The sequence below is a fragment of the Dermacentor silvarum genome, chromosome 3 (genome assembly GCF_013339745.2).
Source record: "Dermacentor silvarum isolate Dsil-2018 chromosome 3, BIME_Dsil_1.4, whole genome shotgun sequence".
Classification (NCBI taxonomy): domain Eukaryota; kingdom Metazoa; phylum Arthropoda; class Arachnida; order Ixodida; family Ixodidae; genus Dermacentor; species Dermacentor silvarum.
This window is the reverse complement of record NC_051156.1, coordinates 118,984,041-119,000,634: the sequence shown is the minus strand read 5'-3', so window position 1 is coordinate 119,000,634 and position 16,594 is coordinate 118,984,041. Positions and strand designations below refer to the sequence as shown.

Sequence of the window (16,594 nt, the reverse complement as noted above, 5' to 3'; positions counted from 1 at the left end):
TTAACTAGAACCGTGGAGCGCCGTGGCGTCGCGAAAGCGTGCTCATCTCGCAGCCCGGAAATCCCGAGTTTGATTCCCACTCAGATCGAAATATACCAAATTTTCTTTCAAACCCACTTTGTTTACAGGAATCTCCCCGAGAAATCTGATGACAAATCGAGCATTTATGACATGTTATTACTCTTTGCGCCGTCACCCGTTTTCGGTACCATTTTTCGGTCACACCAACGCCGACGGATTTTCGCGGAATCGGGCATATGATCCTTTCGAATTATTAGAAGCATAATGTTTACAAATTATTAGCTCTGCTCCTAAAACAGATAGCGCAGTTCTCTAAAATGCATCGGTGAAAGCATCAAAGCCGGACCAATTTGGAATATAAATTGATATCTTACGTGAATTAGTGGCATGCATGCGGAAGCCTATAGTAAGGGTGGGCCTATTTGAAATTAAGGGATGACCTAACTGAAATTGGGGTGGTGCACCAACTGCCGAGCTAGGCCTACCAGCCCTATCAGTGGAGCCATGAGTGACAACGCGCCGTTGTGAAGTCTTTTGTCGGTGACAAAGGCACAATTTTATTGCCATTGTTGGCGCAAACTTTGGCGTGTAAAGTTAATTTTGTATATCTCGGCGAGAATATGAAGTCTTCCCAGCCTACAAGGTGGGACACTGGGTCTGGGCGGAGCTTACGCGCTGCTCGCTAGTTGGGACGTTCAGATGCACTTCCCGTATATACTGAATCGTCGTATGCCGCATGCGCGCCTTTGGCATGCCACAGCATGCAGCGCCGCACGCCGGATCGGCCGCAGAATGGTACTGTGTGTCTCCTGTTTTATACGCAACTCCCTGTTGTTGGAGCGGAATCACGTGGTGACGCTTCCGCGGCAACCAAGAAAGTGGAAACCGATCTCGACGTCGAGCGAATGGTCAGCAGACTGGCCCATCTGATCGAGGCAAAAAATGCCCTGCTCCGCCGATGGAAGGGTCCAAGGCTCAATCGCAGACTCCGAAAGAAGATATCGGAGCTCAAAAAGATCATCGATGACCACTGCAAAGCGCTATGCCATTAGCAGTGGGACGAGCTTTGCGAATCCAGTGACGGACAGATGTGCAACGGCACGTCCTAGGGTATGCTGAAGCACATTCTCGACGAAAGCGACTCCACGTCAAATCAGAAGCATACGTTGGCCCGGGCCCTTCTCGAAGCCACCAGGTCTCACACGGTGGATGTACACGTATCCAAACGCATTCAGAAGTACGTGCCCGTCCCTCGCGACGGGGATCCAACGACCCAACTCCTGGGCTACCGAGGCCCCCGCGCCTCGGGCTGGACGAAGACTTCTCTGTTGCCGAGCTCCGGCAGGCCATCTTCGCGCTTAACCGCAATTCTGCGAGGGGTCCGGACGGAGTCATCAACAGAATGTTGAGAAACCTCCACGACCCGTCGATCGTCTTTCGCACCGACAAAATCAACGAGTCTTGGAAGAGCGGCGTTGTTCCTACAGAATGGAAGACGGCCTGCGCGGTGCTCATTCTAAATCCCGGCAAAGCCCCGAACATCGAGAACCTGAGGCCGCTTTCCCTAACGTCCTGCATCATCCTGAAAAGGCTCAACGGGTACCTCGAAGAGAACGACGTTTACATCTACAACATGATTGCCTTCCGCGCCGGACTCTCGACGCAGGATGCAGTAAAACTAATCAAGCATCAGATCGTGGACAGGCGTTTCAGCGACGTCAAGGCTCTTCTCCGTCTGGACCCCGAGAAAGCTTTCGACAACGTGCTCCACACCTTTATCGTCAACATCATTTCGGACCTGGGTCTCGGTTCCCGATTCCACAGCTACGTCAGCTGTTGTCTAACGGACAGGAAGGCCTAGCTTCGCATTGGAGACTTCACCTATGAAGATATGCCACTTGGATGACGGGGCGCTCCCCATTGCGCCGTAATCTCTCCCAGTCTGTTTAACATCTCTATGATTGGTCTTTCCAAGAGGTTGTCAGCCGTGAAGGACGTCAAGCACACCATCTTGGCGGACGAAATTTTCATCTGGTGCACCGGAGGCTGCGAGGGCTGAGTCGAAGAATTCATGCAGGAGGCAACCGACGTGATCGAGGAGCATTTCCGCCACACCGGACTTCGGTGCTCCCCCACCAAGTCGGGGCTTCTGCTTTACAGAAAAGAGAAGGCAGGCAGAGGCACAGATTGGAAGCCAGTCACCGAAAGCAGCGCCAGTCTTCGCACTTGGGACGGGGGCGTGATAACCAGGGTCGACGTGATTCCAGTCCTGGGCATGTTTGTCGAATTCAACGGCCGGTACGGAAAGGCTCTCCGTAAGCTCATCGCAAAGGCGGACAACACTTTCCACCTCGTTCGCAGAATCGCAAACAGACACCGAGGCATGAAGGAAGCCAGTCTCCTCAGCCTGATCAACACCTTCGTATTAGGCCACTTCACATGCACGATTTCTATGCACAACTGGCTCAGAGCAGAGCAAGACAAGCTCAACGCTCTTATCCGCAATGTAGTCAAAAGGGCTCTCGGGCTACCCACCACGACCCACACCGAGGAAATCCTCAAGTTGGGGGTACGCAACACCACCGAGGAGATTGCCGAAGCACAAAAAAGCGCGCAACTCGCTCGCCTGACTACCACATCGGCAGGTAAACACATCCTTGAAGAGCTGGGTTACCCCCTGCGGGATCCCCGAAGGTCAGTACCGCGATTCCTAGGTGCCTTCGAGACAAGTTCGAAGCGGCCCCCGTGCCTCGAAACGTCCATCCCGTCCACAACGAGAGCAGACGCAAGGCGAGAGCAGTAGCCATCCTCAAACAGATTAAGCAATAATGCATCAGAGCAAGCTTCGTCGACTCCACGGAGTACAGCGATGGGAATCCTTTGCCTTTGTCGTGGTCGACTCCAGTGGCAAGATTTAGAATAGCGCTTCGATTCGCTCTTCAGACTCTGAAGTCGCCGAGCAAGCGGCGATTGCTCTCGCCCTACTAGATGGTCGTGGGTCTGAGACCTATAGTGATTCCAAACCGGCAGTTAAGGCTTTTCAGAAGGGTCATATCGCCAAGCAAGCTGCTCGTCTTTTTAGCGTCTCGAGTCCGGATGCTCTCACGCATCATTCGATTCACTGATTTCGCGCTCACATAGGGTCAGTCAAGGGTGCTCCCCCGAACCCTAATGAGTCTGCTCACGAGGCTTCGCGTGACCTCACCGACCGCGCTTCCTCTGTCAGGAGCGCCAACTACCCTCCCCCCTACGGCCATAGGGACACTCCCACTACTCACAACGAGGTTACGAAATTCTTCTACGTGTCTAAAAGGGTCTTTCCACCCTTTCACCCAAAGTTGAATAGGGCGCAAGCTGTTTCTCAGACTTTTACAGGCCGGTACAAATCCGTGTCAGGCCCTTGTACATGAGGTTTACCCCGACGTATATTGCGGCGATGCCTGCACGTCCTCTGGGCAGACTTACACTCTAGCACACATGCCCGGTGAGTGCCGGGTCGAGATACCCCAATTTCAGTAAGAAGGAGTGGGACTCGCTTCTGCGTAGCACCGCTCTAGACAAGAAAATCCTGGCTGTCCGGCGTGCCGAGACCGGGCCCGTGGGCTAGACCTGCCGGTCCCGACGTGGGACTAGCCGCGTGCGCGACGAGTTTGCATCCTCGCCGGAAGTGCAATGAAATTATTTCACTCACTCACTCAATCACGTGGTTGCGCTCACACCGTTTCCGCGGAAAACAAGCGTGCAGACACCTTTTGTTTTGTTGGTGTTTTGTTTAGATTTGCATAGCACCATGAAATTTGCTCTTGATAGCGGTGCTTCGCAGATGTGAAAATATGGTTAGCTGCATTATCTGTAGAGCGGGAGCTAGAAAGAGACGAAGAAAGTGGACAGGGAAAAAGCGCAGATATATGATTATAAGACAAGGCAGAAATTGCTGGGCCGCCTTCTGGGCCTAGCAATTTCACTAGTTGAAAAATTGCACCTTTACAGGTTGGACAAAGAAACGTGAAGATCAGTATTTAAATAACTGAAAGTCTGATTGTGTCACAACCACTGGTGCAATTGAAACCATGCGAAACACTCATACTCCATTTTTTACGGGAAACTGTGTCACCATTCTTACTGCATAAATAGAGAATTGGCTGTGCTGTTGCAGAAAGGTATGTCACATGAACGTCGCGAAATTTTGCATCAAGAGGCATTTATTGAACTGAAACTTCACAACCAATAATTCTAGTAGTGTTGGCAAGGTGGAAAGTTGTAGCCTCTGAGTGCGTGTTAAGGTAATAAAATTGTGATCATTCTGTATAGACGTTCGGGCCTCACAGTGTGCCAAGTTCAAAAACTATAGTATCTGGAAATACTATTTGCATAAATGGAGCATTAAGGGATGGCAGGAAAAATAAATTAGGCTAAGGAGAGCTGTGGTAAAAAGCGTCAATCTTAGGATTCGACCATCTGGCGGAGTATTACGTACCGCGGTGGATGCCTCACCATCTTGAAGTGTTAAACAATAGGTTGCATTTAAAATAGTTATATATCTACCGTAAGGTACTGCCAACGAATCTGCCATCTTCCAAGGCGGCAAGGGTGACTTGATCAGTCCCACTTCTGTATGCTCTTTGAACGACCAATAACATTGCTGCGCATACTCCTTTTAAGTATTTTGGTGCTCAACAGATCTAGCGCGGTTATTGTTGTTATCAATGCCTTTCTTGAAAGGTGTCGCATTACATCAGGCTTACCTCGCAATGCCCTCAAATCACTCTAGGCAGGTCGACACAAGCCTCTTCATTGATAGCCCGTTTAATGTTACTAGTATGAGCCGTGGCAGGAGGCGGCTAGAATTCCATGAATAAGGAACTAATCCCTCACGCAAAACTCGCAGTATACGGTGAGAGGAGCACGTCGGAATCTTGTGCGTAAGTTGCCAAGAACCGCGTAACCAACACCATCAGGCACACGCGATGAAGAACCTCTCCACACAGCTAGTGACCCTTGCAGCTATATAATGAAGAAATCATGGTTAATATAAACATTCTGCGAGATTACAGCGTCTCAGAGATAATGCGCAGTGTACGGTGACTAACCCTGTATTACTCGGCAACCTTAAGGTGTCGACGACCTTGGTGGACGGAAAATCCTTTGGAGAGCTTTATCTAGTTTGGCAATGTTGCAGGACCACGATAACCTGTTCATGCGTGTGACATTGCGACAGATGTTTTTGCGGGAGAAGCGACTCGCAATATTACTTTTGGGAACGGAGTGCGCTGTTACGACGCTGAATCCTGTGTGTATCTCGCGCCTTCCTAAGCACTAAATTGACTTGGCGTGCTTATAGAATGGTGACTGCCACGGAGGTACTGAAATGTCGCTTCGTAACTTTCGCGAGAGCCGAAGTAGAGTATTGATAACCTTGAGGCACTTATTTCGCGACGGACCATTCCATTGTTCAGTCGATGCATTGAAAATGAGCATCGAGTGTCACTTGGCTAGAGCCTTGTTTTGATGGTGGTCATTACCACGAATTTCATTATCGAAGAGCCATAGCCAAATGTCGCTAAGTCACTGTGAGAGAAATACATAGGTAAATCGAAGCAACTGCTTTAAGTCTCCGTATAAAAACGGGACTGCCATCGTTTAAATCACAAGGTTAACAGTGCGCATCTTCGAGAAGAAATCATTTTCTAGTTTCCTAGAGTGGGTAATAAGAGAATAATAAAATCCGAGGCTTCTGCCATTGCCAAGCTTTGAGGCTGAAACGCGGTGGACAACAAAGAAGCTGGAGCAAAAGCTGATGGCCATACAAGAATTCGAATGGAAATAGCAGGATGGTGACATTGTGGTCAATAGGGCAAACACATGTGGCTGATATTATGGTCGAGATGAAATTAGAAATGAAGTTGCACAGAGAAAGAGGTAATTTATTTAGAAAAATGCAAAGACTGGCATCACTAATCCTAATCGGCACCGAACAAAAGTGTAGTGGCTGAAAAAAATAGAGGGAGTAAGACCAGTGAAAAGTTAGTAAAAAATGCAGGCTCTTGACAGATGGCTTTGGCACAGCCGTGAGCCAAGTTCCGTCTGTGTTGCTCAGGAATATTAGTTGTGCTCTTAAACTACGACCTAAAGTCTTGACAAGGTCCCAGTAGAAAGTTCGCAAAAGAAAAAGCACCCAAAGCCTGTCTTCAACCACATCTATTGGGATAGACACAAATGGCAGGGTTGACTGTTTACGGCGCATAAAACTGTCTGTGTTAGGAGAGTCGACGCGCAAGAAAGAAAATGCCCATATATCGCTGACGTATGATATTAGAGTCGGGCACGTCCGCCATACAACAAATAGCAGATGATCAATTAGACGAAAAAAAAGGCCACCAAGAGAATGAGGACGGCAGGAAATAGGCTCGCGCGAAGAGAATACGAAACGTCCGACATTGACATAAGTTTGCCTAAAGAAGCCTTGGATGAACCTAGCTCGCTCATCGAGGCATTCACCCTACAGGGTGAATCAAGGAATAAGGAAGTCAAGCCAAGGCATAAGTCAAGCTAATAATGAAAGAAATGTATGATCCACACGCAAGCAAGTTCTATCTGCAAACGCGAGAAGTGCATTTAAATTTTAAGAAATTGTATGCAAGAAGATTTGCAGCTAACTGTTTATTACTTTGAATCATTTCAGGGGCATCGTACGGCGCTATTGTTATAGAAACAGCTGTGTACGTTGTTTCCTACTTTGATGAGTACAGAGGCTTCGCCATGGGTATGAAGTTCCTGGGCGTTTCGGTGTCAGGAATGGTCGGACCTTCACTGTTGTCCTACTTGGCGTCGGAACATGGTCCAAAAGGCTGCTTCCTTATTGTCGGAGCACTGGCACTAAATTTGATTCCTCTTGCTTTCATGCTGCGATACTCAAAACCCGTCAGGTGGTCACGTTGCAGACAACGGAGGGCATCGGGCGAAGCAGTGCGAAATGTGGCCGCAACCTTGTACGGGGCGACAACGCAAATTCAAGACCCCAGTGGTAGTAGTTATACTATACAACAACCTGAATTCGCACGTGACGCTGCATTAGTGATGACCAATGGTGAGGTAGGCCAAAGTGCACATGCCATCGGTACCAAGAACGCAGTCAATATTGCCTCAAAGCCTTCGATGTGCTCTGCAACACCGTCGCATAAACCACTGGAACAGCACAGCGCTCCCGTGGGCATTATCGGGCAAGTCATAAAGGTTTTACGTTCGCCCTGCTTCTACGTTCTCTTGGTGGCTATGGTGGCATCAGACTTCACTCTTCCGCTGTTCGGTTCCACTATAGTTGACTATGCAGTGGACAAAGGCATTGCACTGAACGCTGCCGCCCAGCTCGTGACGTGCCAGTGCTTGGGAGGTTTCATCGGACGCCTCATCGTTCCACTGATTACAGACAAGCTCGCGCACAGCCGTTGCCCCATCACGGCCCTCAGCCTGGCAGTGTTGACGCTGTGTTTCTGGGTTTTTCCGCATGTGGGCAGCTTCGCAGCCGTGGCAGTGGTGAGTTTTGTCACTGGTGTCCAGCAGGGATACTTGAACACCTTCAAGTCCGTCCTCGTAGCGGACTACTTGGGTGTGCACAGCATTGCGGCGTCCTGGGGTCTCATGGGCGTGGCATTGCTACCGCTCATATTCTGCGAACCTTCTATCGTGGGTAAGCAATGGTTCCTAATTTCCTCTGTTTTTCTGTGTGCGTGTACAGGTGGGAAAAAGGAAAGCACGTATAAGGCTGTAGAGGGGGCATGTCTCGATGTTTTGTAATATGAATAACCCAGCTACAAAGAAAAGGGGCTAGCATCAATATTGTCTACTTCTTCATTCCTTTGGCAGCTACCTCCGAAGATTGCTTTCGTAGTTGTTCTATTGCCTCCTAGTGCAATTGTAGTGAAAACAAAAGTTTTGTAGCACAGTAAATGCATTGAAAGAAATTCTAATCTTCCAGCGAGAAAGTTATTGGATAAATTCGTGCATGAAATTGACAATTCACATTGGCTTCAGGTTGCCGAAAGCAAAGGGTTGCTAAGGCCCGCAAGGTCTTGTGGGTAGTAAACTTCTTATGGCATCACGAAGCCTCAGACCACTGGATATTATGAAGATCTTATGACGCACCGATAATGTGGAGTGACCATAGGCTATAACACGCGGTAGACTAGTAGGTTTATCCGATACTTAGATTTATTCGTGTTTCTAACCCAGTCGTTCTTTCAACATCGTAAACTCTTATTCTTCGTGCTTCGCGCTGGGCATGTGCGATTCGCGATAATCGACGTGCATTGGTAAAAAGTGTTTGTCATTTTCTTTAGTGACTTTTTTCATTGCTGATTGGGAAGTGAAAGTTCTCCGTCGGAGCACCAAAAGAAAGGCGAGACTTGTGGTTTTTGCATTCAGCGAGGAGGGCACGGTGCGAATCGATATAGCCACGTGAAGGACAAGTTAACACGATCTCACGCCGTGCAAGTGATGAAAGATGTTGCACGGTGTCAAACGGGAATGGCAACCTTCCTGTTAATACAGAAACGTCCGCACATCCATCTATAGAGTCCTCAATTTGCAATTTGCTTCGCGTATGCGTGTGGCTGCTCCTGCTAATAAACCAGTGTCTTCCAACACTGCAAGTATGCTACAGCAATGTTTCTTTTTTGCTTAGTGCGCCAGTTGTATGCTGCAGACAGCACAGCTGGGTACGTCTGTTCACTTGAAGCGCGGAAACGTTTATATCAAGAAATTGTTGCACGCATTTGAATGAAATGTGCAATAGAGAACGCTTTAGTTCGGAAGCCCCCAGCTAAATACATGAGGAGGGAAAAATAGTTTTTCCTGGCAACCACTGCACCAATCTTGATGAGCCTTTGTCGCATATAAAAAAATGAAAGCATAGTTACTGTTGTAAGTGTTATTACAATAGTTACTCTAGTTAAAGTATACTTGCTGTAGTTAAAGTTCTATAACTGAGTAAGAAATATTGATACCACAAATCTGTAAACTGCAGTTTTTAGGCAACCTAAAGCGGAAGAAATTTTTGGAACCTGCTCTAAAACATAGCACTAATTTGTGACAACTTTTGTGAAACCTTAGTAAGCAATGAAACAACTTCACCTCAGCTGTACATTCGTATTTAAGGATTGTCCGCTTAGGTTATCTAGCAAATCCAATTTACAAAATAGGGATGTCTCTTGGAGCAGAGTCACGAATTTGCAAACTTCGTGCGTAGTTTTTTTAACACCTACTAATTTCTGTGAATCTTTGTACAACATTGTAGTCCCTAAACAAAATTTTATTTTCAAGAGTCACTAGAACCTAACTTTTTCTCTAACATGCCACAACTTTCATTCGGATTTGGCTAGCGGTTACCTCATAAACAGATTTTGGCGTTTTACAAGCATTTCAATACGGAAATCTGAGTTTTCCCCGAGATAAACATGCCTCTTAAGCAGTGGCGTAGCCAGAAATTTTGTTCGGGGGGGGGGGGGTCAGGTTGCAGCGCGGCCTCCTCCTTATAGAATTTGTCGAGGGATCAAATACATGAATAACTGCATTGCCAATGCCATTGTATATTAGATGCTGCAAACGAATTATTCAACGCTACGCACTGTCAAGTAAAATATGTATTTTTTCATGAAAGAATATATTCGTAGGTCCCAAAAATTCTGGCAGAAATAACTGATATCAATGCGGCCGCGTTCTTTTTGTCTATTTAATAAGTAAAGAAAATATCAGTTCGAAACCAGCAAAACAGTGTATACAGCTGATATGAAGAACGTAAAGGCCATGAAATGAATAAGTTGAGGACAAATATTTTGATGAGTCTTCGTCATTCAAGAACCTTGTTTACGTTCTTGCACATATGCAACGGCCAGGAAAAAACCTAAATGACGCTGTCCCTCGTTGCAATACATTGCGCAGGAGCAGCTGTCACTGGTCGTGTATTGTAATTACACCGAGATCATACTCGCAACGGTGAGTACAAATAAAAAGTAGGAGAGAGAGAGAAGTCATAAGGAAAAGGCAGGGAGGTTAACCATGCTGAGCCCGGTAGGCTACCCTGCACTGGGGAAGGGGGAGACGGGATTGAAATAGAAGGAAGAGAGAAGTTCACAGTTCACACGTTGCACATTTACAGTTAAGCGTTCATCGCTGAGTTTCGTCACAGGCGGTCATACAGGCTTCTGCACTTCAAAAAACGCAGCAGCACCTTTGTAGCCCTGCACATAGAAGACGCACGAGGCCACGCGCCCAAGATCTTTTCCTCCGTAAAAGGCCTGTCGTCTAAGTGCCCCAAAGCGTTCCGAAGGGCAATCGTCTCATCGTCTTATCTGTGGCAGTCACATAAACGCAGAAGTTCTGCAAAATATACATTAGAAATGCGAAGATAGAATGGAATATACAAATGCGAAGATACAAGTCGGTAAAGGGCAAAAAAGAGTCGCTGGAAACAAAGTTCACTGCTTGTATACACAACACCTCGCAACAAGATATTTAAATATACGTCTAAGTCTCCAATAAATATACGTATTTAAGCAAACGTCACTGTATATAATGCGTCAAACAAGACAAATAAACATGTTGCGCCGTCACAGATAGTAAACTTTGCGCACAGAAAGACAGATGATCTAGGCGAGAACAAAACTATGATCGCAGAAATCGTGATATGTACTCGGGCCATGCAGCGGTCGCGACAGCACCATACAAGTAGAATAATCGAGGAATAATGCAGAAATCAGTACGAAAATGTGTTTTTAACTCCCTGCACAGCGGCAACAATTACTCTGCACCCAAAATTTAAGGAGGGCATTGCTTCGTTAAAAAAAGAAATAAAAGCAGGTAGCTAAAAAGGAAAGAAAAGGACAAACGAAAGCCACAGATGGTGCGGAAAGTTGAACTACCCAATACCCCAGTGTGTTTTTGGCAAACGCCGCGTGGGCCAGGCTTTCAATGAGTAAGGTCGGTAAAAATTGGTTATTGATGTCCTCGTAATTTTCGTATTCGCATGATAATTTTGATCATGATGCTAACTGCTAGAATAAACGGCTAAAATTTCTGCGGTTTTAAAAGCTAACGAACAGTCATACGTTTTCATAATTACGAGCTTATGGACCTGAAGGAACAGAGCTTTTTACTTGCATTGATTTTTGCTGCTTCGCTATCTAAAGGACAAACTTCTCTCGGCAGGGAAGTGGAGCGAAGCGGTCAATGACTTCGGACACGTTGATGCCGACGTCTCTGTGGGTGTATAGAAGCACCAGTCTAACCATGCGTTCCACAGACATTGTAGAGCGCAAGTAGGTTTTTAGTAAGCTCTTGTTAAAAAAATATTCTCTCTGCGATGGCAGTGTGTACTGGAAGGGTGACTAGAATCCGGAACAGTTTGTACACATTTACACAGAACCTGCAGTCGCAAGGAGAGAGGGCATCTATTCCGGTGCTAAAACCTAAAACACTCCCTCGAGGTTGTTGGCATCCTTGTTTAGGCACCTTGCACAAACAGTAGGCTGTTTGATTCCAGCGATGTTCGTCGTTTCGTCAGGAAGTATGGAGAAGCAGCCTGGTTTTGCAACTAGGCTTTCTTTGATAATTTCGCCACAAATTTCTATAATTTGTTTTTGTGCATCTGGGCTAAAATACGAGGCAACTTTCCAAATGGTTCTTCAGATATGTATCTCCACAATCAGCTCGCATGCGAAGAAGCGCTCTGAAAATACTTTTATTTTCAGCGGGGGCCATGCTTAAATCTATAGGGCCACTGTCCCTGTGGCCACGGAGAGCCAGACCTTGTAGCCTGCAAAAATAATTTCCTCAATAATAGGCCATTTCATTTCTCCTGTTTTCTCAAATTTTACTTTACCTGCCGTGATCCAGCTGATCGATCACGTTGGGCACGCTTCCTGAAAATGCTTGGAGAAAATTATCAGCTTCTAGCTCACAGTCACGGTAATATTTAGTACGTTCGTGTGTGTGGAAGATTGCGAGCGCGTGCTTTCATTTCTGGAACGGCTTGGACACGAGGGCTCCAGTGCATGCATGTTGGTCCAAGTTTATAAGAGCATTAACCCCACAAAGTTTCAGAATTGAAAATCTTTTAAAGCACACCTTTGGAAATGTCAGTGCGCCTTTCGCGTCAAAACTTTATCAGAACTTTATACCCATAAAGTTTCTGAATTGAAATCCATGCGCTCCGTAGATTCTGAGGCCACTGCGATATGCCGCAACGCGCCCGCCCGCTATCGAAAAGCCCTTGAAAGTTTGTGCTCAGATGAGGCTCCTTGCGTTACGTGACTCCAGGTGCAAGGGCGTTGCTACGAAATCCATCCCGAGTTCGCAATGTGCGTGCCGAAATGTCTTTTCGTGCGTGAAAGACATTGTAGACAAAATCCAGAATGATTCCCGCGGCGGTGGTAGTTTTGGTCGGCGGTGCATGCCGGCACGAAAAAATTTCGGGGGGGCGGGGCTGAAGCCCCATCAGCCCTCCCCCCCTCCCCCCCGGGCTACGCGCCTGCTCTTAAGTTAAAAGAGGAAGTCAACTGCCGCCATCGTTTTGTATAGGTAGGTGGCAAAATTTTGCCAGAATTTGCGCTGAAGCAATAAGGAGTTAAATCAGCACAATAAGTTTGTTCCTGAGGTGCCCCGAAAAGTTCCATAAATTTGGAGGTCTGAGGGTGGGGGGAAGGGGCATTATTTGTTGCATATTGCCTGTTTGCTTACTGCTAGGAGAGTCGAGTAAACATCTAAAACACACATACTAGTTGTGACTATGCAGTTGGATGTGGGCACGATATTGCGGTCATTATAAGGTTGATTTGGCTGCTGTACATGGTACCACACAAAATGCATCATTCTGATCGCAGAAGTTGGATTTGAGACTACCGAAGACGTAAAGGAGGTGGAACTTCACAACTCTTTGTAAAATCAGCTGCAGTAAAGCAAAGGAAGGCATTTCACCTAACAGTATTAGATTCTTGGTTCAACTATTTAACGCACTTTTCACTGTGTAAGATTACAGTCGAGTTCGTTACTATCGACAGACACACAGATTACCAGGTTTGGTTCTATCACAAAACGGTCATTCCGCGTCACACGTCCCTGACATTGTGCTCGATACTCCCCGATGTCATTCTAAATAAATTGGGGTCCATCATTTTGGTGCACTATTTGCTATCCTGAAGTAGTTTTGAGAAAACACTTTTTTCTGTCCCTTACAGTTATTTGAATGTTGCCGTGATGGGCGAAAACTATGCTGCTAAAAAACACCCGAATCACCTCCAGCGCCTGTCAAATGGGTGCCGCATTGCTGCAGTTGGTCTCCCGAAGGGGGAGCTTCACCCCTTCTCAAAAATTGGATGAGGGGCCGCCCTCCCCCATGACTTTACGCACTGGTGCTACACAATGAACCAACAATTGGTCCCCGACAAGAATTACAACCATAACTTCGTTTAGGCATCACGATAGTGTTCACACGATGACGCAAGTTATGACGTGACAACACCGGCATAACGTTCGTGATACGGCGATGATTGAATGACTATGATACGAAATCTCACCCATCCTAGACGAGGAACTAAACTGGGAGGAAACACACTTCGCGCTGTATTTCTTTTTTTCGCAGCGTCGAGCCGCTATAGGTGCTATTTTGCAGGTTGATATATCAGGCATGTGCATTGTAGATAGTGCATTCCGCGTACCAGATGGCGGCTGGGGGCTTTAAAAAATATTTGAGGATGAGTTGCTCGCGTGCATCTAAGACGAGCATGCCGTCAAGCTATTTGCTCTACCACTCACAGTATGAAGCTTCTTTATTAGTGTCTGCGCATCCGTGGCGTATGCCTGCTCATTGCAGTCTTTGCTAACCCGTTGGCCTGTGGTATGGGTAATGTGAGCAGTCCGGGTAAAGCAACACGACCAGTGTGCAGAAGTGCAATCGTATCTGTACTCGCACGTTATAGGTCGTTTCTGCATGTTCTTCGTTGTGGAGCGTTGTCCAGCTCCTCGAGAGCCACTCGGTGATTGATCAATTTGGTTCCGAGTAGCTGCCTTCATCAAGTGGGCGGAAATTGCCGACGTTGTAGGAAGCCTACTGATTTAATTAAGATTCGCCTATTCGTGACTAGACGATTTACGCCATTGTTTGTATAGGTCCCGTACTTTCAGCTGTAATAATTAACTGTAATTGGCTATGGCATTTGGCTGCTCTGACAAAGCTCCTGGGTTGGATTTCTTGCAGCGGTGGCCGTGCTCCAACAGAGCCGGAATTCAATATTTCAAAAATCACACAATTCGATGTAGTCAAAATTATTTCGAACCCATAGATAAGGCCTATTCCATACCCCATGTGTTGCTTTGGTGGCGCTTAGCCCAGTGGTTTGATTTGGTTTTCCTGACGGGCGTCACTCGGCTCTAGCTGACATAGCGTAGACACCATATCATTATCCGTGCAGACATATATTACGCGTATTGTTACCGGCAAGCTTTATCACTCCGGGAATGCTCGTTCATCGTGATAACAGTGTGCATCGCGCTGTTACAAATAATTGATCCGAGGCAAGGCGACATAAGGGTCTAACGTGCATGCTTCCGAAATGCATTCCATTTTGCATTCCACTTCCTAAGTAACGAACTTAGGTTCACGTTTGTAGCCTATTTATATTTTCAAATGCCAACACCTCAGACACTATTTCTTCTATTTTAACTTTCTTTAGTAGCCTCACCTGCAGCGACCGACCCCACTGTGTGAGACCTGTGATATGTGTGACCTGTGATGTGTGTTCTGCTTTGTTTTTGAAATTCGCAATCTTTCTCTTTCCTCCCCTTCTTCCTATCTTCCATTTCTATGTTTCTGTCTCCTCCTTTATAAAGAGTAGACAGGCATTGTCCCCCTTCCGGTGGCAGTTGGTAGCCTGCTTCTCGCTTTCCCCTTCAAGTCATATGAATGTATGTTTTCAAAACAAATAATAATCATAACAATAATCATTTTGCTGCTGCTTCAGTTAGTCAACTTCAACATTGTGGATATTGGAATGAAAGACGAAGCAGGAAACGCTCCTCGTGCCATGACTATAAGCGCCGGCTTAGTGTCGATAGCGCGGGGTAACCTAAAGAATCAAATGGTCGTGTAAGAAAACGACAAATAGACAATAGAAAGGTGGGAGATGTTTCGGCTCCAAGCGCGTTAAGATTTCTGAGAGTTAAGGCCTGTTCCTTCTGTCTCTTGCAGGTGCATTCCGTGATACGAGGGGCTCGTACGACAATCTCTACCGAATGTGTGGTGCCGTGGACCTGTTCGCCGCACTCATGGTGTCTGCACAGGCCTTCATTGACGCCAGCAAGAGGAGAAGCAATCTACAAACTTGCTCCTCGACCTGAGTTTACGAGGGCCAATTTAAGTAAACGCCCCAACCGGATGGCGACTGCGGTGTCGCAACGACGTTACCTATTTTCGTCAGTAAATAAACACTGCTATCCGAGCTGGAATGCGGACAGCAAGACCTTAAATGTAGGCGGCTTTTATGCCTGATATCAATGGGCCACTAAATAGAAAAATAAATTCAGCAATACAAGAAACTTACCACTTTATTAAAGGGAGGCCTGAACCACCACTCGGGCTTGGTGAAAAACATAGTCTGCAGATAGCATACGCTGCTGTGAACATCTCACCCAAGTTTTGTAGTCGTGCGCGGTGCATGGAACTCGTAAGCGGAGCGCGAAGTCACCTTTCTCTCAAACGCTCTCTTTTAAACAGAAGCCATGTTTCTCACCTTTTTCTGGATGCTTTATTTTGTTATAAGGCGTCCGAAAGCGCGGCTGCTATCAGCGAATGGCTGACATCAAGAAGGCTGTTTCGATGTGCTTGGGTCAGTGCGCTTCTTCCTACTGTTACGGTGTATATTTATTAACGAAGTTTAATAAATAGGCTGAAGCAAGCGAAAAATCTTCTTTAGAATTTTTATAATAATTACGTACTTCCGGAAGAAGCCGACTATAGTCTGCTCCTGCTCGGCCGTGGCCGCCCGCGTAAGAATTAAACTTTGGCCACTCTGCTTATCGGTGTCGTAGTGATCGGGCCCCGCTAAATTCTATTAGCTCTGAACGCTCAACTTGCCTCGAATTACGCGAAACTTGAGATCAGACTACAGGTACGTCTGAGAGAGCGCTGACTCCTGGCCGCTACTGCTTAGACGCCTTGGCAGACATTGATTGCGCTTCAAAATGCGTAGCTGGATGTGACTAATACTGGTTGGTTAACCTCCAACCAACGCGGTTAGCAAAAAAGCTCGAGAACAAGTTAAGGACCACACAGAGCGATGGAACGAAAAATGTGAGGCCTAACGTTAAGAGACAGAAAGACAGCGGTGTGGATCAAAGAACAAACAGGGATAGCAGATATTCTAGTTGACATTAAGCGGAAGAAATGGGGCTGGGCCGGCCATGTAATGCGTAGGATACATAACCGGTGGATTATTAGAGTTACAGAATGGATATCAAGAGAAGGGAAGCGCAGTCCAGGACGGCAGAAAACTAGGTGGAATGATGAAGTTCAGAAACTCGCAGG

The 16,594-nt window shown here is 46.7% G+C and overlaps 1 protein-coding gene across 3 annotated transcripts in view; it reads left to right on the top strand.

The window, feature by feature from the left end:
• The window catches only part of LOC119445745 (monocarboxylate transporter 9), a 36,365-nt gene extending 20,562 nt beyond the window's left edge, over window positions 1–15,803 (top strand). For all 3 annotated transcript variants that reach the window (XM_049663585.1, XM_049663584.1, XM_037710032.2), the window contains 2 exons: window positions 6,704–7,708; window positions 15,260–15,803. In XM_049663585.1, the coding sequence (XP_049519542.1) occupies window positions 6,704–7,708; window positions 15,260–15,408 (1,154 nt within the window). In that variant the 3' untranslated portion in view covers window positions 15,409–15,803. The remainder of the gene's footprint in view (window positions 1–6,703; window positions 7,709–15,259) is intronic.
• The last annotated feature ends 791 nt before the right edge of the window (window positions 15,804–16,594 follow it).